At 43.1% G+C, this 23,596-nt stretch overlaps 1 protein-coding gene across 1 annotated transcript in view; it reads left to right on the top strand.

Moving 5' to 3' along the window:
* Positions 1-394: 394 nt before the first annotated feature.
* The window catches only part of LOC112262939 (solute carrier family 41 member 1), a 31,079-nt gene continuing 7,877 nt past the window's right edge, over positions 395-23,596 (top strand). The window contains exons 1-5 of the mRNA XM_024438826.2: positions 395-682; positions 1,905-3,112; positions 15,471-15,578; positions 22,377-22,448; positions 22,834-22,978. Coding sequence (XP_024294594.2) covers positions 2,642-3,112; positions 15,471-15,578; positions 22,377-22,448; positions 22,834-22,978 — 796 coding nt within the window. The 5' untranslated portion in view covers positions 395-682; positions 1,905-2,641. The remainder of the gene's footprint in view (positions 683-1,904; positions 3,113-15,470; positions 15,579-22,376; positions 22,449-22,833; positions 22,979-23,596) is intronic.

Below are 23,596 nucleotides of genomic sequence, written 5' to 3'. Positions count from 1 at the left end.
ACCATTTCCCCTGTGCTATTGTCTATGATCTCTACTAGTGTACTATAAGGATATTAGAATATCATCCTAATCCTGTATTGTTTATGTGTACTTCTGAATGAGCATGTCGATGACCAATCCAGTTATATAAGGATGTGTTGGTGAAAGGGTTATCTGAAAGTCCACTTCAGATGCAATGAAGAATCCAGTCTATAACCATCCCAACTCTTCGCTCCATGGGTGTGATTGGCAGGGATAGATCAAATCACTTCCGTGCTTATCGGACAGAGACGTGGCTCAACCGTTCATGGAGAAAATATAAACATTAATTTATAAACAGGGGGAAGCAGGAGGGGGCTCTCACGCACACGTGCTCACGTCATCTCTGGTGGACCCGCCTTGTGATTTCCTATTCCAGGATGTGGTTTATACAGTAGATGCGCATGTAGCGGCTCGCATGGTTCTTCTGAATGGAACAATGTGACGGTCGGAAAGTGACAGCCTTAACCACTCGGGGTTAACGATTAAGCCTGGTACGGGCCGTTACCGTACATAAGGCATGCACACCTGCGCCCACACAGGCTGCAGCACACATTATAACCGAGTGCAGGATATGAGACAACCGTTGTGGCGTTCAGCAGTGCCCTCTGTTCTGCTTCTGTTTTGAGTTCTCTCGTCTCCTCTGTGGATCTACGCGGTTTAGGTAAAGAACTGTCTGTTAAACCTGATGTGCTGGTACCGATCCAGACCTATTGGATGGGGATGCTGACCATAGACTATTTTCATGTTTTATTACTCACTGCACCCCCCCCTCTCTCTCTCTCTCTCTCTCTGTCTCGCTCTCTCTCTGTCTCGCTCTCTCTCCCTCTCTCTCTCTCTCTCTCTCTGTGAATAAATGTTTATTATCGGTAAGGGAATATTTTTTGTTGTTGTCATGGCCACTTCAGATAATATTTCCTGCCTCATGTTAGCGTTATGTTATGGCTAGTTTATCTGTCAAGCCAGTTGCTTGAACTATTTCATTAGACATAACTGGGCTGGCTACACTTTGAGAGAAAAAAATCCACATGATCTGTCATTTAATACAGCTATGGTGTTGGAATTATTACTAAAACAGGAGGGTTCCCCCTATTCAGCTACGACCAAGCTTGTACTAATTTACGCCTTTGCCATGTTGGGCTGCGGGGTATTGGTCTTGACTACTAAACAGAGCAAAGGATTGTTCCCGGACCAGGGGGGAAACCAAATGCGCACTGCCGTTTCAGCGTATCCTCTACGGATGTCGTAACATGCTGGGAGAGAATCAGTGTTCGAGGATGTACACCTTGATTGAAGGCAGATTATTTATAGCCGGTCAGAGGAAATTACATGTTTGGCGCTGTATCCTGTATATATACCCGTTTGTAAACGTTCCTATAGGCAACCCCTCTTCACAACGCCAAACAAGAGTGTAAAGCGTGGAGAGGTGTTGGCACAAAACACCGCTTTTAACGGTTAGCCGAACCTTAGTAAACTCATCTTGAAGTAGACAGCTGAAAGTAAATGATGATTTAGGTGGGCTAGAGCCTAAGTGTTTAAGGGTTCTGTTCATCCATAGATCATGATCATGTCAAGAAATGATGCCGCTGTGGAATTAGGTAACAATGTAGGCCTATTGATATGGATATCACCCGTTTGAGAATAACATAGGCAAACAGCCTAAAATTGTATTTTTAAATATCTCACCAGTGCCTACCAAATACATTCAGTATTGCCATGTCCATTCCATTGGACATTTGCGCGCAATAATGCCATTTAAAGGCAAATGGCTACAAAAGCCAATAAAACAGTTTGAATCAATTTTGTAAAGCTAATATTTCATGTGAAAGAGACAGAAGCCTATGTAGCCTATGCATAAACGTTATTCTTAATCTCTTCTCTTTCAGGAGAACCGTGGCCAGAGCGCTGGAGGATAAGTACTTTTCCGCAGTTCAGTAACCCTATCCGTGCTGCAGATCTTTAAATACTCTTCATAAAATAACCACGTGGTGTAAGGTGAGACCTTCCCAGCCCCGGACACCGACTGGCGCGAGCTAGTCTTGAGAGAACTGTCAGAGTGCGTGCAGGACTGGACTGCGCTCTTGGATGACTTTCTGAAAATAACAACTGGACCTAGGCTACTTCATTTACCTTTTAAGACCAACTTTTCAATACCCTTTGGCTACCAGACGTTATTGACCAGATTATGCTATCAGATAACATTGACCAGATAACAATTTGTTTGTTTCTTTGTTTTTGATATCTTTTTGGAAAATATATGTTTCATTCTTCTATCCATCTGCCTACCTTGAGCACGCAGTGAATGGAGAACATACTCAAGCTTCTCCCGAAGCACCGGCAAGAGGGTACGCACGCCTGGGGGAGAGCGGCGACTCACACCTGCCTTTGCAGACGCAAGAGTAGCCTAGTTGCGCCCTTGAATCGTTTTTTTATTACCACATAATTTCGCGTTCGTGACCACACCTGAGTGCCACTCACCTGCATTTTTTAATGGGATAAATTATGTTGTGAGATCAGGTTATAAAAAACCGATCAAGGGAAATCTAAACTCAATTAAACTTCCCACACCTTTTGGCCATAACCTATATTTGTCATTCAGTCTACTGTCCCCAAAAGGTTCCGCATGGTACTTTGGTCGAAAGATCAAGACAAACCGTTGGACATCGACATGTCATCGGGGGCGATAGAGATGAAGAAGGAAGTGGTGCCACCAGCATACCTCCACTCCAACGGCTCCGTTCACCCAGCCATCCTCACCGAGGACCCCGAGGAGATGAGACCGGAGGAGAGGGGCGAGTACGAGCTCACGGAGGTGACATCCGTCACGGACAGGTCTGGTGAACCAGGAGATGAGGACCGGGAGATAGTGGTGATAGACTGTAGGGCGAATGCCAAGGGCCAGCGCGAGGAGGACGCTCTCCTGGAGAACGCCAGCCAGAGCAATGAGAGTGACGACATAAGCACTGACCAGAGCCCAGAGCCACCGGCGCCATTGAAGGAGACCTCCTTCTCTATTGGCCTCCAGGTGGTCTTACCGTTCCTGCTGGCCGGGTTCGGGACAGTGGCGGCGGGTATGGTGCTGGACATCGTTCAGGTGAGGAGAGACTATTTTGATGTTTATTGCTAATCGGGATGCTTGGGACAACCTAACTCCGACGTCACCCCATTGAAGAAGACATTTTAAACGGTGAAGGTAATGGTTAGGGTTTAGGGTAGGGTTGTCCCTAGGATTCTGATTAGTGTCTACCCTGTTTTGATTCACACCAATTTATTTCTGATGTGACAGGTCACATGGTCAGATAAAAACTCCTGAACCTACTGATTCAATCTGCAGTATGGACTAAGAAACAGAATGTTGAGACATAGTTCTTTTCCACCTGTAGGCTATAGACAACACTATTCCCTGTGTCAGGAACTGTACTGTGATGTGCTTATGCTACCTCATCCACAATCTAGTAGTCACTACAGTCCCAGTCCTATTAAGACAATAAGGGCCCAGTGTTCAGGCTATTGCTACATTCATGTTGTTAGTCATGCTTGTCACTGACACAAGGGAGGGAGGAAGTGGAATAGACACTGTTGCCTGTCTGATTGATTTAGTCACATATATTATTATATTAGTATGCATAACTAAACCTAAACTAAATAGCATTGCAATGTTTGGCCTAAGCTGCTGTCATTGTGTGATAAATGAGCGATGACTACTAAGGGGCTGGTCTTGGGCATGTTTCAATGAACTGCTTGGTTCGAGTCAGATTGGCCCAGCGCCCGTCAATCCCTTTCCTGCCAGCCAATGTGACAGCTCAGCTCTGATGATGGACAGAATGGGAGGTTATCGGAGACCATGGGAGTATCTACGTAACATATGACCCCTTCACCCCCCACCTGGCACATGTTGGAACACAGTCTGTTCTTGGAAGGGGGAGGGGAGGTTGAGGAGGTAGAGAGGACAGCCGGGCCGTTTAATAAAGACTTGTCTGTTGATTTATCTGACATATCTGTGAATACTGCTGAGACAGAGACTCAAACACATAGGTTTATCCTCATGGTTCTGATAAAAAAGAATATAGCAGAACAGAATAGAATAACACATAGAGTGGAACAGAGGATAGTATGTGCATGCAGCTGTAAAGTATAGTGGTTATTTCAGCCACTGTAGCTGACTGTAACCCGAAGGAGACCAACAACAGAACCGCTGGGTTCTGAGAGCCACAGGGAAAACAATTCAACTAACTTATAATTACTCTCCTTCCCACTTTCCTATTGACTTGCCTGGTGTAAACTGGGTGTGGGTGTTATTGTTGGTATGTGTGTGTGTGTGTGTGTGTGAACACATGGTGTGGGTGTTATTGTTGGTACATGTGTGTGTGAACACTTGCGTACAAGTGTGTACAGTGTAAAAATACGGTCCTGGGCACCTGGCAGGTCATATATTTCTTTAAGGTCAGCCTCTGCTACAGATAAAGCTGGAGGTGCCTGGTTGCTGGGAGACCAAGCTCTGGCTCTGACTACCCATTTTGATGCCAACATGGTGTACCCCAGGAACTCTGGACAGAGAGAGAGAGGGGGGAAGGCGGAGGGGGTGGGGGAGAAGGAGAGGAGAGGGGTAAGTAGGGAGTGGAATGAACACAGAGCGAGAGAGAGAGAGAGAGGGAGAGAGAAGGCGGAGAGGGGGAAGGAGGGAAGGAGAGGAGAGGGGTAAGTAGGGAGTGGAATGAACACAGAGCGAGAGAGAGAGGGAAGGCAGAGAGGGGGAAGGAGGGAGGGAGAAGGAGAGGAGAGGGGTAAGTAGGGAGTGGAATGAACACAGAGAGAGAGAGAGAGAGAGAGAGAGAGAGAGAGGGAAGGTGGAGAGGGGAGAAGGAGAGGAGAGGGGTAAGTAGGGAGTGGAATGAACACAGAGAGAGAGAGAGAGAGAGAGAGAGAGAGGGGGAAGGTGGAGAGGGGGAAGGAGGGAGGGAGAAGGAGAGGAGAGGGGTAAGTAGGGAGTGGAATGAACACAGAGAGAGAGAGGGAAGGTGGAGAGGGGGAAGGAGGGAGGGAGAAGGAGAGGAGAGGGGTAAGTAGGGAGTGGAATGAACACAGAGAGAGAGAGAGAGAGAGAGAGAGAGAGAGAGGGAAGGTGGAGAGGGGGAAGGAGGGAGGGAGAAGGAGAGGAGAGGGGTAAGTAGGGAGTGGAATGAACACAGAGAGAGAGAGAGAGAGAGAGAAAGTGCCTACCTGTGAGGTGGGAGTGGTTCTAGTGTTATAACTGTTGTTATAAGGACAGATTACTGCCTTACTGCGGTTTAAAGCCTGCACTCTCATGCCGTTAACCATGTCATGCCCTCTAATCAGGAATTGTTCACTCAGGAATTGTTCAACCAGCGCTCAGAAATTGTTCACTTCAGAATTTTTCTCTCTCCTTGTCTGTCTACCTCTCTCATTTTCTAATTCGTTCATATCATGTTGATTCATCTAAGCAATTGTTAAACTCAGAGTCAATAACAACAGCTGTGATGATAAAGATAAGAGAAAGTTATATCATTCCCTATGTGAAGAGACATAATAATGACAATGTTGTCAGTATAATGAATGGTTCTAGAAGCTTGTCTAGTAGATTCTATCACATTCTAATTCCCCTCCCTTGACACTGCTAACTGCTAACTCAGCTAATCCCCTTCTGCCCTTGCAGGAGGCAATTCTCTCTCTCTCTCTCTCTCTCTCTCTCTCTCTCATTATCTCATTAATTAAGCAAGCTGGCTCTGACTCAGATGTGGTAGATGGTAGATGCAAAATATCTCATCCCCTCAGTGTGTGTGTGTGTGTTGCCCCTTGGCTCAGCCTCTGGAAAGGTAATGGTTGCCCAGGGTGATGCATGTACATGTTCTCAACAGTGTTCTCTACAATGTCTGTGTAAAATGTGACCCACCTCTTTAACTTCACTTAGTTTCCCCCTTTACACACAAACACACAACCATATGCACACACACACCCTCTAGCCCAAATCCGCCAGAGTTGCCCAGGATAGACAACACAGGACAGTATGGAAAAGGAAGGGACTGATTTATAAATACACTAGATGATTGGTAATGGGCGCTGTGTTGATATAGAAATATATTTCTTAATATCTACATTAGTTTTTGCCACATTTACAGTGGGAAGAAAAAGTATGTGAACCCTTTAGAATGACCTGGTTTTCTGCATAAATTTGTCATCAAATTTAATCTGATCTTCATCTAAGTCACAACAATAGACACACATTCTGCTTAAACTAATAACACACAAACAATGATCATTTTTCATGTCTTTATTGAACACACTGTGTAAACTTTCACAGTGCAGGTTGGAAAAAGTATTTGATCCCTTGGATTTAATAACAGGTTCACCCTCCTTTGGCAGCAATAACCTCAACCAAATGTTTTCTGTAGTTGCGGATCTTGTGAATAGTAAACTCAAATGTTGTGAGTGTTTTTTATGGGGCAGGGCAGCTCTAACCAAAATCTCCAATCACATCTCATTGATTCGACTCCAGGTTAGTTGACTCCTGACTCCAAATAGCTTTTGGAGAAGTCATTATCCTAGGGGTTTACATAATTTTTCCAAACTACACTTTTTCCAACCTGAATGTTTAAATTATGCATTCAATATAGACAAGAAAAATACAATAATTTGTGTTATTAGTTTAAGCACACTATGTTTGTCTATTGTTGTGACTTAGATGAAGTTCAGAACAAATTTTATGTCAAATTTATGCAGTAATCCAGGAAATTCCAAATGGTTCACATACTTTCTCTTGCCATTGTATTTTATTACAGTCACCTTAATGCATACATTTCAATTATATTATGTCTGCTAAACATTAAAAAAGAACATAAAAAAACATAAAACATGAAAAAAAACACACACAAAATTCCTTAAAGTATAATTTTGAGAGATTAGGAATGTTACTGTCCCCACTACAACAACAACAATACTTAAATACTTGAATCATTTAATTTAAATACTATAGAATTCCATGAATTACTATGGAGGACAGCTTCTACTGGGGAGTGCCAATATGGTCGACTCGTGGCTTTAAAGCCTTTCAATGGCCAAAATTTTGCATCAACAAACCAAGGTTTATAAACGTCATTGGTTCAGTACTGTCTTTCAACCCCATACCTCAAGGCACAGTGTCCCAAGACTGTCTGTCAATGCCAATCCATGAGCAGTGGGCTTGCTGAAATGGCCCTAGCTGAAGTGGTCCTCTGAAATGGACACTTACTGTCAGTGGTAAAAATATTTATAAGTACTTCTTAAGTACTGTAGTTTTTTGGGCTATTTGTACTTTATTTATTCATATTTTTGACAATTTTTACTTTTACTCCACTACATTCCTAAATACAATATCTACTTTTTACTCCCATAAATTTTGCCTGACACTCAAAAGTACTCGTTACATTTTACCCCATTTAGAACGTTTTCCACCACTGGTTACTGTAGGTCATTGAGAGGACAGGTCACAGATTTGTTCTTCATTGGATGTGATTTTTGTGTTTACATTCCTAGGTATGTCAAAGGTCAAGACTGGTGCAATGGTTGTTTTTATGTTTGTCTGGAAGGAGGGTGATGCTTCCAGTAGAAAGGGAGAACACCCCACCCCAGATAGTGTTAGACACAGTTTATTGACATTCACAGATTAAATAGTGTAAATATGTGTGGTAACTTGTTTGTCTGCTGGTTTGTGGAATTTATCCTAGCTATCTGTCTCTCATCCGTCTTTCTGTCTGCCTTACACTGTGGCATCGGATGACGTGCAGATGACCAATATAAAACAGCAAGGCGAGACGTGGGTTCAGCCTCAGTGCCTCAAAAACAAACAAACAATCTAAAAATATAGGAAACCGTAAACAGGAAAACACAATCAACACAAAGGCCTCACAACAGCCAAGCCCTTTCTGCCCAAGGGAGGCCATTTTCGGTCAACCACATCCACAGGAGCCAGTGTGAAACCAGAGTGTGGGCTTGGTCGCCTGTGGGAAACCAGAGTGTGGGCTTGGTCGCCTGTGGGAAACCAGAGTGTGGGCTTGGTCGCCTGTGGATCTGATTTAGCCTCATAATCTGGTAAATCCAGCTGTCTCTCTCATTTTAATCTGGAATGTTATCCACAGAAGATAATAAAGATATAATCTCTATGCTAACAATCTCTGTGCTAACAGTCATTTAATTGATCTGCTAAGCTCTTGTCACACACACTATCATGAATGACAAAATGGATGTCTCTCATCACCTTCCTATTTCTACTAAATATTTGCTTTAAACTTACATTTTCTGCCAGATCAGAGATCATTGAGGAATGGGCACAAGGAAAGGAAGCTTGTTTAGTTTATTGAGACCAAGCCAGGTTAGAGTGCAGTGCAGCACCGTCCCACAACTCCCTGCTCCTCTCCAGAATGGATCATCTGATACATACAGTGGGGTCTGACATTATTGACACCCTTTTTAAAGATTAGCAAAAATGACTGTATAAGATAAATAATTCAAACACTGAGCTATATCGTGTGTTCAAAAATATTGGTAAATTATGTTATTTTATATTAATACAGTTGCTCAGAGAAAGATATCTTATTTAACAAGAAATACTTATTTTTAAAGCTAGGGGTCAAAATGATAGATTGTAGATTGTTTGTCTGTTTTTGAGGCACTGAGGCTGAACCCACGTCTCACCTTGCTGTTTTATATTGGTCATCTGCACATCATCCGATGCCACAGTGTAAGGCAGACAGAAAGACGGATGAGAGACATATTCCTTAATTAATTGTTTTTTCTGTTTTTTTCTGAAAATTGCATTGTTGGTTAAGGGCTTATAAGTAAGCATTTCACTGTAAGATCAACACCTGTTGTATTTGGCGCATGTGGCAAATAAAATTTGATTTGAGGCCTGATATTCTCCTGTAGAATTCTCTGATACAGAGCAGAGTTCATGGTTCCGTCTATTAAGGAAAGTCGTCCAGGTCCTGAGGCAGCAAAGCATCCCCAAATCATCACACTACCACCACTACACTTGAATGCTGGTATGAGGGTCTTAGTGTAGAATTCAGTGTTTGGTTCTCGCCAGGCATAATGGGACCCATGACCCCTAATCCCAATTGAGATGTTGTGGCAGGACTTGAAACCAGCAGTTAATGCTTGAAAAGCCACACGTGTTGTTAAGGTAAAGCAGTTCTGCATGGAAGAGTGGGCCAAAATCCCTCCACAGTGTCGTGAGAGACTGATCAACAACTACAGGAAGCGTTTGGTTGCAGTCATTGCAGCTAAAGGTGGCACAGCCAGTTATTGAGTGTAAGGGGGCAATTACTTTTTCACACAGGGGAATTGGGTGTTGCGTAACTTTGTTAATTCAATAAATGAAATAAGTATCAATTTTGTTTATTTGGTAACTTAGGTTCATTTGATCTAATATTAGGTTTTGGTTGAAGATCTGATAACATTCAGTATCAAAAATATGCAAAAATAGATACAATCAGAAAGGGGGGAAGTACTTTTTCACAGCCCTCTATATGCACAGCGGTTTCATTTAAGCTACAGTGGGCAAACGGGGCTGCATTACCTAACTCTGCAACCTGACCCCTTGGACGGCATACCACAGCCTGTATGCCTCTGATACATCATGATACTGACTGTCCACAGAGTTCGCAGAACTGGGGCTGGTCATTGGGGAGTGAGGGGGTTGTTGGCTGGGCTCCACTGTTCCATTGGAGATAACAACATATATCACAGCTGGAGAAGAGAGTAGAGAGAGGAGGAGAGGGTGAAAGGTGGGTAAGGAAAGGAAAAGGGGGTTTATGGAAGAGAGGCAGAGAGAGAGAGAAGTGGGTTGGGGAAGATAGAGAGATTGGGAAAAGATTGTGGGTAGATAGGAAGGAAACGAGAGAGTGAATTGGGTTAAAGGGTAGAAATGACATGGGGGGGTCTAGGGGCACTAGGGGAATCAGAGCTGGGGTGGCAGATTGCCAGGAGGTAGGGTGGTGGGGTCCCTGCGGAGTCGGCTGCTTTAAAGAGCCCAGGCTGCTGACAGACAGAGAGCGGCAGTGTTAACCTCCCACTGGGCACAGACAGTTCAACATCTATTTTGGATTTACAAAATAGATGTTCAACTAACATGAATTCAATGTGAAATCAACCAAAAATGGCACCGTGTCATTGGATTTAGGTTAAAAGTTGGTTGAAAAACAGATGAAATTCCCTTAGGTTGATGACTTTTGGCAAATTCAATGTGTTCACATCAAATTATTTTGTTAATAAATACGTGGAAACGACATTGATTCAACCAGTTTTTGCCCAGTAGGCAGGACAACATCATCTAGGTATTATTCCTCTCCTCTTTTCTCCTCTCCATTCTCTCTTCTTCTCTCCTCTCCTCCTCTCCATTCTCTCTTCTCTTCTTCTCTCCTCTCCTCTTTTCTCCTCTCCATTCTCTCTTCTCTTCTTCTCTCCTCTTTTCTTTTCTCCTCTCCTCCTCTCCATTCTCTCTTCTCTTCTTCTCTCCTCTTTTCTTTTCTCCTCTCCTCCTCTCCATTCTCTCTTCTTCTCTCCTCTCCTCTCTCTTCTCTTCTCTCTCTCTTTTCTTCTCTCCTTTCCATTCTCTCTTTCTTCTTCTCTCCTCTCCTCTTCTCTCTCCATTCTCTCTTCTCTCCTCTCCTCCTCTCCATTCCCTCTTCTCTTCATCTCTCATCTCCTCTCCATTCTCTCTTCTTCTCTTCTCTCCTCTCCTCCTCTCCATTCCCTCTCTCTTCATCTCTCCTCTCCTCCTCTCCATTCTTTCTTCTCTTCTTCTCTCCTCTCCATTCTCTCTTCTCTCCTCCTCTCCATTCTCTCTTCTCTCCTCCTCTCCTTTCTCTGACAGCCTCTCAGTATTGATTAAGCTGTGGGCTGGCTGGGCTGAGCTGTAAGTGCTGGGGGCCAGTGGGACTGGCTCTAAATATCAGCACTTTCTCTGTTGATGGATCAATGTTCAGCCCCAACCTTATACCCCAGGCTTATACCCCCGTCCCAGCCTTCTAGGCTAACTCAGCCCATCCCTAGCTATTTACCCCAAACTCATCCTCATACCCCAGCCCCACTCTGCTTCTCCTCCCATTGCACTGGGCTAATGGAGAAACACCAGAGATGTACTTCACCCCAGTCTTTTGAAAAAAAAAATATATATATTTAACTAGGTAAGTCAGTTAAGAACAAATTCTTATTTACAATGACGGCCTACATCGGCCAAACCCAGACGACGCTGGGCCAATTGTGCGCCACCCTATGGGACTCCCAATCACAGCCGGTTGTGATGCAGCCTGGATACAAACCAGGGTGTCTGTAATGACGCCTCTAGCACTGAGATGTAGTGCCTTAGACCACTGCGCCACTCGGGAGCCCAAAATCATTAGTTCAGGGACTCATAGAGACCATCTCAAGGGCTGGAAAACAGCCAAAGTGGGGGCCAAAGTGGGCCAGTAATCAACTCCAGTACCACAGAGTCATCCACTGAATTTCTATTTGATTCTAGAACACCTTAGCTGCGTGAGCACATGCATTTGTGTGTATGATTTATTTATTTCCACAAGCCTAAATTACCTTTCAGATTGACACTGAACAAACATATAATGCAACATGGGACAAGTGTTGGTCCCATGTTTCAGGGTGCTGAGGAGTATTTCTGCCCTTTTGTGGGGGGAAAACTCATTCTGATTGGTAGGGCCTGGCTCCACAGTCGGTGGGCCTGGCTGCCAAGTGGGTGGGCCTATGCCCTCCAAGGCCCACCCATAGCTGCACCACTGCCCAGTCATTTGAAATCCATAGTTTAGGGCCTCATTTATTTATTTCAATTGACTGAGTTCCTTATATGAACTGTAACTCACTAAAGTCTTTGAAATTGTTGCATGTTGTGGCTGACTTTGCCTCAAGTTGTTCGCTGTGGAAAGGTAGGGTAATTGTGCTGAGGCAGTGAGGTAGCAGGCAGATGGAGGGTTACATTAAAACACTGTGGGTTGCAAGTACTGTACGAAAGGTGATAATAAAATGTCCTCTTGTCCACTGTTGTTCTGCGGAGAGAGAGAGGCTGGTGGAGAGAGAGAGCAAGAGAGAGAGAAGGTGCGGGTGGAGGTTGAGAGAAGAGAGGGAGAGAGAAGTGGCAGAAAGAGGGTGGTGAATTGCTGCAGTGTGAGGTCAAAATGACCTTGCTCCTCTCCAGAGTGAATAAGATCATATGATCCCAACACAGTCTCGACAAATAGAATATTACTAAGATGAGACAGAGATCAGGTTTCAGATTGAATCAATATCAAACTCAATATCAGCAAGACATTGTCAACCTCAGCAGTGCCCAGTGTGATACGCTGTTGGGTTTGTAATATAATGAGATATTGTAGCATGAAAACTCAGTGATAACTGCATCACGATAACTGTTTTATCACAATCGAAATCAGACTTTATACTAATTTGTAGGTCAGTAAAGGTTATTTTGTTGTGTAGGTGGCGTGTTGTATTGTGCAGTAGTGGTGCGTTGGTAAATTCACTGAGGAAGACAAGCCAGGAAAAAAGCCATATTGCAACCTGTTGTGATAACTGCATTGTTTGTGCAATTAACCTTTCTAGGACTGGGAAACCCCTCGCCAACAGCCAATGAAATTGCAGGGCGCCAAATACAAATCAACAGAAATCTCATAAATCAAATTTCTCAAACATACAAGTATTAGGCACCATTTTAAAGATACAATTCTCGTTAATCCAGCCACAGTGTCTGATTTCAAAAATGCTTTACAGCGAAAGCTCCAAAAACGATTATGTTAGGTCACCACCAACTCACAGAAAAACACAGGCATTTCTCCAGCCAAAGAGAGGAGTCACAAAAAGCACAAATAGAGATAAAATTAATCACTAACCTTTGATGATCTTCATCAGATGACACTCATAGGACTTCATGTTACACAATACATGTATCTTTTGTTCGGTAAAGTTCATATTTATATCCAAAAATCGAATTTTACATTGGCATGTTATGTTCAGTAGTTCCAAAACATGCAGTGATATTGCAGAGAGCCACATTAATTTACAGAAATACTCATTATAAATGTTGATGAAAATACATGTGTTATACATGGAAATATACATAAACTTCTCCTTAATGCAACCGCTGTGTCAGATTTCAAAAAAACTTTACGGAAAAAGCATAATCTGAGTACGGCGCTCAGAGCCCAAAACAGCCAAAATATCTGCCATGTTGCGCAGTCAACATTAGTCATAAATAGCATTATAAATATTCACTTACCTTTGATGATCTTCATCAGAATCCACTCCCAGGAATCCCAGTTCAACAATAAATGTTTGATTTGTTCGATAATGTCCATCATTTATGTCCAAATAGCTTCTTTTGTTAGGGCAAATCCAAACGCGTGTTCAGGTCCAGTCGGACGAAAAGTTCAAAAAGTTGTATTACAGATCGAAGAAACTTGTCAAACTAAGTATAGAAACAATCTTTAGGATGTTTTTAAATGTTCAATAATGTTCCAACTGGAGAATTCCATTGTCTGTAGAAAAGCAATGGGAATGAGAGATACCTCTCATGTGAACACGCGTGACTGAGAACGAGGCTGCTGCCAGACCCCTTAGTCAAACAGCTCTCATTCGCTCCCACTTCACAGTAGAAGCCTGAAACAACATTCTAAAGACGGTTGACATCTAGTGGAAGCCTTAGGAAGTGCAAAATAACCCAAATCCCACTGTGAATTCGATAGGGGCTGAGTTCAAAAACTACAAACCTCAGATTTCCCACTTCCTGTTTGGATTTTTTCAGGGTTTTGCCTGCCATATGAGTTCTGATATACTCACAGACATCATTCAAACAGTTTTAGAAACTTCAGATTGTTTTCTATCCAATACTAATAATATGCATATATTAGCATCTGGGACTGAGTAGGAGGCAGTTCATTCAAAAGTGAAAATGCTGCCTCCTATCCCAAAGAAGTTAACCCATTTGTTCATACGCCACTGTCATATACAGTACAATAAGGCAGAGACAACAAAAAGACAACAGTCACACAGTGGCGGAATAAATTCAACCACACATACATTTGTTTCATCACAAAACCGGAGAGCAACATCCGTCTGCTGAAGTTCACAATAGCAAGTATTCCATCTAACAAAGAGTGGTCAAGCAAGTTAATATTTCCGACAGTTTACTAAACAATTACTGATTTAGAACCACGGGGAGTTACAGCAAGTCAGCACAAAGACAACTGGTGCACTTCCTCTGCCATTCCAGAACCATTCCCACTGGGCAAAAACTGTTTGAATGAACATTGTTTCCAATTCATTTAAATAACAAAACATCTATATGATGACGTTGAATCAATGTGGAAAACTGATTGGATTTGCAAAAAGTCATCAACGTCAGGGAATTGCTTATTTTTATCACCCAACTTTTAAATCCAATTACATTTGTGCCCAGTGGGTTTCAACTTAAACATAATCAAATCAACTAGGCTATATATACTTATCCTAATACAGTGAAAACAAACTTAAACACACCAAAGACAATTTAGTCCTATCAACTAGACTGGATATGGACTCCAAAGCAATTGTCCTTTCTTTTATGTTGCCAAAACGGTCTATTACTGTCAAACAATAGTACACACTTTTAGTTTTAGCCAGCTAGACTAGGTTAGCTGGCTAAAACACTTGCCAGGCCCCTAACTTCCTCGATTTGGCATTAATGAACCAGTTACAGTGCCTTGCGAAAGTATTCGGCCCCCTTGAACTGATAGAGACATACCCCAAGCGACTTACAGCTGTAATCGCAGCAAAAGGTGGCGCTACAAATTATTAATTTAAGGGGGCTGAATAATTTTGCACGCCCAATTTTTCAGTTTTTGATTTGTTAAAAAAGTTTGAAATATCCAATAAATGTCGTTCCACTTCATGATTGTGTCCCACTTGTTGTTGATTCTTCACAAAAAAATACAGTTTTATATCTTTATGTTTGAAGCCTGAAATGTGGCAAAAGGTCGCAAAGTTCAAGGGGGCCGAATACTTTCGCAAGGCACTGTAAGTTAGCTGCGCCAGGACCACCCACAGTTGAGCTCAGCTCAACACTGATTGGATAATTATTTTATATATTTTTTTACGAATGAAGGTCAAATGCTGGAATCAATTAATCAAATGCTACGGTGGCAACATGTCATACTATTTTTGTCGAGACAGCATCATATACTTGGGCTACACATACTGAGATAGCGGGGCGCTGTTTCCCTCGCTCAGATGATTTCTCCAGTGAGAATTGAAGGAAAATTATGAAAAGACAGAGAGACGAAAAATAAGTTGTTATATAATAAAAATGGTTTTAATGATCACATTTTTGGGGAAGCCTGGCTTCCCTTGGCATCCATGAATACACACCTGGTATTGTGTTGTGTGTAGTTGTGTAATTGTGTGTTGTTGTGTTGCAGCACTGGACGGTGTTTACGGAGGTGACAGAGGTCTTCATCCTGGTCCCGGCGCTGCTGGGGTTAAAGGGCAACCTGGAGATGACATTGGCCTCCAGACTATCAACAGCAGTGAGTGTGTTTTGTTGTGGTGTCTACATTTGGCAACCATTGTGTTGCTATACTGTTTGGATTAATCAGGCGCAGCAGAGTGTAACACTAGAAACCATAACATTATCATAATGTTCTTGTCAGATTAATCAGGTGTAGCAGAGTGTAACACTAGAAACCATAACATTGTCATAATGTTCTTGTCAGATTAATCAGGCGCAGCAGAGTGTAACACTAGAAACCATAACATTATCATAATGTTCTTGTCAGATTAGTCAAGCGCAGCAGAGTGTAACACTAGAAACCATAACATTGTCATAATGTTCTTGTCAGATTAATCAGGTGTAGCAGAGTGTAACACTAGAAACCATAACATTATCATAATGTTCTTGTCAGATTAATCAGACCCACTGGTTTTAACAATACAGTTGTGGCAAAAAGTTTTGAGAATGACACAAATATTAATTTCCACAAAGTTTTCAGTGTCTTTAGATATTTTTGTCAGATGTTACTATGGAATACTGAAGTATAATTACAAGCATTTCATAAGTGTCTAAGGCTTTTATTGACAACTACATGAAGTTGATGCAAAGAGCCAATATCTGCAGTGTTGACCCTTCTTTTTCAAGACCACTGCAATCCGCCTTGGCATGCTGTCAATTAACATCTGGGCCACATCCTGACTGATGGCAGACCATTCTTGCATAACCAATGCTTGGAGTTTGTCAAAATTTGTGGGTTTTTGTTTGTCAACCTGCCTCTTGAGGATTGACCACAAGTTCTCAATGAGATTAAGGTCTGGGGAGTTTCCTGGCTATGGACCCAAAATATCGATGTTTTGTTCCCTGAGCCACTTAGTTATCACTTTTGCCTTATGGCAAGGTGCTCCATCATGCTGGAAAAGGCATTGTTCGTCACCAAACTGTTCCTGGATGGTTGGGAGAAGTTGCTCTCGGAGGATGTGTTGGTACCATTCTTTTTAGTCATGGCTATGTTCTTAGGCAAAATTGTGAGTGAGCCCACTCCCTTGGCTGAGAAGCAACCCCACACATGAATGGTCTCAGGATGCTTTACTGTTGGCATGACACAGGACTGATGGTAGCGCTCACCTTGTCTTCTCCGGACAAGCTTTTTTTCCGTATGCCCCAAACAATCGGAAAGGGGATTCATCAGAGAAATGACTTTACCCCAGTCCTCAGCAGTCCAATCCCTGTACCTGTTGCAGAATATCAGTCTGTCCCTGATGTTTTTCCTGGAGAGAAGTGGCTTCTTTGCTGCCCTTCTTGACACCAGGCCATCCTCCAAAAGTCTTCGCCTCACTGTGCGTGCAGATGCACTCACACCTTCCTGCTGCCATTCCTGAGCAAGCTCTGTACTGGTGGTGCCCCGATCCCGCAGCTGAATCAACTTTAGGAGACGGTCCTGGCGCTTGGTGGACTTTCTTGGGTGCCATGAAGCCTTCTTCATAACAATTGAACCACTCTCCTTGAAGTTCTTGATGATCCGATAAATGGTTGATTTAGGTGCAATCTTACTGGCAGCAATATCCTTGCCTGTGAAGCCCTTTTTGTGCAAAGCAATGATGACGGCACGTGTTTCCTTGCAGGTAAACATGGTTGACAGAGGAAGAACAATGATTCCAAGCACCACCCTCCTTTTGAAGCTTCCAGTCTGTTATTCAAACTCAATCAGCATGACAGAGTGATCTCCAGCCTTGTCAACACAACAACACCTGTGTTAACGAGAGAATCACTGACATGATGTCAGCTGGTCCTTTTGTGGCAGGGCTGAAATGCAGTGGGATTTTTTTGGGGGGGAATCAGTTCATTTGCATGGCAAAGAGGGACTTTGCAATTAATTTCAATTCATCTGATCACTCTCCATAACATTCTGGAGTATATGCAAATTGCCATCATACAAACTGAGGCAGCAGACTTTGTGAAAATTAATATTTGTGTCATTCTCAAAACCTTTGGCCACGACTGTAGAGTGTTTGACTAACAGGGGCCTGCAGGTGGGCTACAGGTGAACAAGCACTAATCACGTGTCTTAACGAGACAGGGGTTCACGCTCACCTCAGTGTCTGAAAGAGCTTTGTCAGTGTTGTCATGGAAACGTAATGAATTGTTCCATTCTGTTTGATGTATCTAGAACCCCATGGAAAACAGAATAATGCTCAGTGGTGACTAGATTCCAAAAGGGTTTTTACTCATTTAGGGAAAAGTTTGTTATTTTAGTCACTCACTTGGAACCTCTCAAGTGATTGGTCAACAGTCAAAAGTCAGAGGTCATGATTGCTAAATGTTATTTATCTTGGGTTGTGACCTGACCTCAAGCCAACATTCCACTCCCCTGCTCTACTGATCCAACACAGCTATCTGATCCAGCGTCAACCTGCCCTAGGTGTATGGGAGTGTGTAATCAGTTTGGACACTTGTTGACTGGTCTCCTCTCCAGACGTAACAATGTCTGAAGGATTGTGTCAATGGGAAAATATTTTCAGAAAGGCTGAATATCTCACACATACACTTTATCAACAACAACACTTACCAACCTGACAACCAAGTGTTGTTTGCATTTTCTCGCTAGACTTTAGTCAGTTGCGTTTTGTACCGTAACAGATCCCAGCTTTCCTGTTATTTCTCTGGTTTAAACTGATTTCTCTGATTTTGCTCAAAGTTTAACGCCATGGGTCTGTTGTACCTGCCACCAGGCAAGTGTTTAAATCTCTATTAGGCTCTTAGATCATGAGCTAACACTCAGCTAACCACACCATTAGAACAACACAACACTATTGTCCATTGTAGGCAGCAGGCAGAGGGGTCATTGGGACACTGGTGTTGTTAACAGGAGGCGCTAGCTAGCCTAGCCTCCTATCCCTGGAGCTATGTGGTGCTAAATGCAAATTAGTCCACTGCTGCTCTTAAGTACACCAATCCACACATTCCTTCCATTGGCTTGTGGGAAAACATGCTGACAAACACAGCAGAATGTGATAAGCTTTTCCAGTTCTTTCCTGTCCTGATTATTAAAGACATGCACAGGAAATTTGGCGACTAGTAAGTCATTTTTAAACCTCCCGCTTTGGACAGGATGTGTCTATGAGCAGAATTACTGTTTTATGTCAATTAGCAACACAATCCCTAGCTTGAAAGCAACTGTTTACTGGAAGCTGTACAGTGCCATTTTACACCACATGGGCCCTTAGCAATTGAAGTTCCAGTGAATGAGGTTCAGCCCATCTGCATTTGAGTGACAGCTAGCAAAATGCACAAACAGTTGAGTGAGAGAGAGAGAGCAATGATGTGGTGCACATATCTGCACATATACAGTATGACGTAGTACGCAATTCATTATAGGGTTTCTTAAGAAATCATGGCCCCCGCATGTGTTTATTGATATTACTGTGGTGGGTATACGTACCCCGTTCCAGGATGAGAAGCTTCTTCATTGTGTTTCCTGGCTGTTTCCTTCTTGAGGCTGTTTCTTTGCTGAGGCTTGATGACAAGGGAGCTTAGTGTGTATTGTGTGGCAGGTGACCTGAGTATGTAATGTGTATGGTAGGATAGACTCCCCGTATATCCCCGAGTTATTCTTTTTCTTTGAGGATCTTGGCTGGCCCCGGTCGGCCACGTTTCTTTCCATGGCATTACTAATTATCAGCAGATTAAGCCACTGTAAGTTTCCTAATGCACTTATCAAATAAAAAAGAACCGCCAGGGGCTAAGGAAGAATGCCATACACATGACCACGCTTCTCCTTGAATTGCTTGTTATTTTGGTCTGCTGTAACTTGTCATCTTTGTTTAAAGAATAGGAGAGGAAATGAGGCTAGTATAATTCTCTCTTTCTTTCTTTCTTTTTCTTTCTTTCTTTCTTTCTTTCTTTCTTTCTTTCTTTCTTTCTTTCTTTCTTTCTTTCTTTCTTTCTTTCTTTCTCTCTTTCTGCCCCTCTATCTCTCTCCCTCCCTCTTTTTCCTTCTTACAAACATTTGTTTTTGTAACTCTCTATGATCCTTGTTTGTGACCCTAATTGACTATAAGTATTGGAATAATCATATTTAGTGAATGACTGCAGGCAGGCATAATCGCATTAGCTACCACATAGTGTTGAGAGCCAGCTTACTGCATTATGTCATCTGTTTGTCTTTTTTTACATAGCTGGGTAATCAATGCAAGGATTAGTGGAAGAGAGGAAGGAAGGAGAGATGGGTTTCAAAAACAGCTGCTGACTCAGTCTTCCTCTTATTAACTCTCTGCCACACACACACTCGGATACTCACAGGCACACACAAATAAAAATACTGCTGATACTGAGGCAGAGTTGCTGTAACTGAATCAGGATCACATGAGTAGCAGTAGTGTTTAGTACTAGCCCCATATGTGTGTTCACATTGGGAACAGAAGCTCAAGCTGAGACCTAGATGCCAATGTGGTCTGGCTCTGAGCCAACTTCTCCATTCAAACCCTCCCTCTCCCTCTCCCTCTCCCTCTCTCTCTCTCTCTCTATATATATATATATATACTCACTCTCACTCTTGCTCTCTGCTCTCTCCTTCAAACATGTTCTTTTCTCTCCTTCCAAAGCATTCTCTCTGTTTTTGGCAGTCATGTGGCTAGTCACTATAGCTTGATGTAGTGTTGGGGGTGGGGGGGGAGAAGATACTCAGCATTTCACCCTGTTTGAATACTTAGAAAAAGCATCCTTCCTTCTGCCTTTCAGAGAAGTAGCCTAATCACAGATCTAATATGATATTAATTCATTTGCATAGCTCATCCAGTTGTATGTATAGTTGTGTAACACATCTGTAAAGAGCATCTACAGTAACGATCACTTTTACATCATGTCATCTTGTTTCCTACATAACTGGGTAATCAATGGAAGGATCCGTGAATGAGAGGAAGTAAAGAGAGATGGGTTTCAAACACAGCCACTGACTCAGTCTTCCTCCATCAGCTCTCTGCTACACACACACATACACACCTGTCCTGCTACAGCTCTAAGGGCCTTTTCCCCGACACATTAAGCCTAGTCTTGGACGGGGAAGTATTTTCATTTGAGATCCTCCATTGATAATGCTTCTTAGTCCAATCTTAGGAGCTAGGGTTAAGGTTAGGTTTTTGGGTTAAGGTTAGGGTAAGAGTATGGGTTAGGTTTAGGGTTAGGGGTTAGGGAAAATAGGATTTTGAATGGGACTGAATTGTGTGTCCCCACAAGGTTAGCTGTACGTGTGTGTGTGTGTGTGTGTGTGTGTGTGTGTGTGTGTGTGTGTGTGTGTGTGTGTGTGTGTGTGTGTGTGTGTGTGTGTGTGTGTGTGTGTGGAGAGATGAGATAATTGGAGTCGGCCACAGGGTGAAGGGGTCAGAACTCCAGAGCTCCTTTGTCCAGAGAACTGACCCCTGATTGTTCTGACAGAAGCCAGGGCCAATGGCACAGCGCGCACACACACACACACACACATTGACACACACACATACTCAAACAGACACGTGTTCATGTACACTTTCACACTCAGGCGAACACATTCTATGTTTTTGAAACATCATGATTCTGGTTACCTTTTCTGGATTCAAACCGTGGCCAGTCAGATGGTAGTGTGTTGTGGTCGTGGACTCATGGTCTCCTGTGTTATAGTTGTGTTATGGTTGTGTTGTGGTCATGGTCTCATGGTCTCCTGTGTTATAGTTGTGTTGTGGTTGTGGACTCATGGTTTCCTGTTTTCTAGTTGTGTTATGGTTGTGTTGTGGTCGTGGACTCATGGTCTCATGGTCTCCTGTGTTATAGTTGTGTTATGGTTGTGTTGTGGTCATGGTCTCATGGTCTCCTGTGTTATAGTTGTGTTATGGTTGTGTTGTGGTCATGGTCTCATGGTCTCCTGTGTTATAGTTGTGTTATGGTTGTGTTGTGGTCATGGTCTCATGGTCTCCTGTGTTATAGTTGTGATATGGTTGTGTTGTGGTCATGGTCTCATGGTCTCCTGTGTTATAGTTGTGTTGTGGTCATGGTCGTGGACTCATGGTCTCATGGTCTCCTGTGTTATAGTTGTGTTATGGTTGTGTTGCGGTCATGGTCTCATGGTCTCCTGTGTTATAGTTGTTTTATGGTTGTGTTGTGGTTGTGTTATGGTTGTGTTGTGGTCAGGGTCTCTTATGGTCTCCTGTGTTATAGTTGTGTTATGGTTGTGTTGTGGTTGGGGTCTCATGGTCTCCTGTGTTATAGTTGTTTTATGGTTGTGTTGTGGTTGTGTTATGGTTGTGTTGTGGTCGTGGACTCATGGTCTCATGATCTCTTGTGCTATAGTTGTGTTAAGGTTGTGTTGTGGTCATGGTCTCTTATGGTCTCCTGTGTTATAGTTGTGTTATGGTTGTGTTGTGGTTGTGTTGTGGTTGTGGACTCGTGGTCTCCTGTTTTCTAGTTGTGTTATGGTTGTGTTGTGGTCGTGGACTCATGGTCTCATGGTCTCCTGTGTTATAGTTGTGTTATGGTTGTGTTGTGGTCGGGGTCTCTTATGGTCTCCTGTGTTATAGTTGTGTTATGGTTGTGTTGTGGTTGTGTTGTGGTTGTGGACTCATGGTCTCCTGTTTTCTAGTTGTGTTATGGTTGTGTTGTGGTCGTGGACTCATGGTCTCATGGTCTCCTGTGTTATAGTTGTGTTATGGTTGTGTTGTGGTCGGGGTCTCTTATGGTCTCCTGTGTTATAGTTGTGTTATGGTTGTGTTATGGTTGTATTATAGTTGTGTTATAGTTGTGTTGTGGTTGTGTTATAGTTGTGCTCTGGTCGTGGTCTCTTATGGTCTTCTGTGTGTGTCTCTCTGTGCAGGCTAATGTTGGTCAGATGGACTCAGCAAAGGACATGTGGAAGATGATCGTTGGAAACCTCGCCCTCATCCAGGTACGAAACACTATGGAACATCCCATAATACCTGGATGGAACACTGGGGAACACAGAACAACATTCAACATATTCCCAAACAAAACAGGTCACAGATATAAAACAAAATATGCCCAATCATTGTGTTACCATACATGAACAGTGTCAGATGTAAAAGTACTGAATCTGTGGTTCATGGAACCCCTCAACCCCAGACTTTGGATCCCCAACAGTCACGTAACCTGCTAGATGGATCCCTGCATGCTGGGTCAGCTCACCAGGGGTTACAGGAAACTGACACACACACACACACACACACACACACACACACACACACACACACACACACACACACACACACACACACACACACAGTAACCCTTCCCTCCCTTTCTCTGCCTCCTAGGTCCAGGCCACAGTAGTAGGGTTCCTGGCATCCATCGCAGCAGTGATCTTTGGCTGGATCCCAGAGGGGAACTTTAGACTGGGACATGCTATCTTGCTGTGTGCCTCCAGTGTGGCTACCGCATTCATCGCCTCTCTGATACTAGGTACCACTAGGAGGATAGGAGACAATAATCTTTAACACCGATTCACGTTTTTCAGACTGTAATTATTCATAGGCACATGGTAAACCTAGATACGATTTGACAGCGGAAAATGGATAATATAAACTCAGCAAAAAATGAAACGTCCTCTCACTGTCAACAGCATTTAATTTCAACAAACTTAACATGTGTAAATATTTGTATGAACATAACAAGATTCAACAACTGAGACAAACTAAACAAGTTCCACAGAGATGTGACGAACAAAAAATGTAATAATGAGTCACTGAACAAAGGGGGGGTCAAAATCAAAAGTAACAGTCAGTATCTGGTGTGGCCACCAGCTGCATTAAGTACTGCAGTGCATCTCCTCCTCATGAACTGCACCAGATTTGCCAGTTCTTGCTGTGAGATGTTACCCCACTCTTCCACCAAGGCACCCGCAAGTTCCCGGACATTTCTGGGGGGAATAGCCCTAGCCCTCACACTCCGATCCAACAGGTCCCAGTTGTGCTCAATGGGATTGAGATCTAGGCTCTTCGCTGGCCATGGCAGAACACTGACATTCCTATCTTGCAGGAAATCAGGCACAGAACGAGCACTATGGCTGGTGTCATTGTC

Source organism: Oncorhynchus tshawytscha, linkage group LG02, assembly GCF_018296145.1.
Source record: "Oncorhynchus tshawytscha isolate Ot180627B linkage group LG02, Otsh_v2.0, whole genome shotgun sequence".
Taxonomy (NCBI): Eukaryota; Metazoa; Chordata; class Actinopteri; order Salmoniformes; family Salmonidae; genus Oncorhynchus; species Oncorhynchus tshawytscha.
The sequence above is the reverse complement of the archived record's forward strand: the minus strand, read 5'-3'. Positions and strand labels throughout refer to the sequence as shown.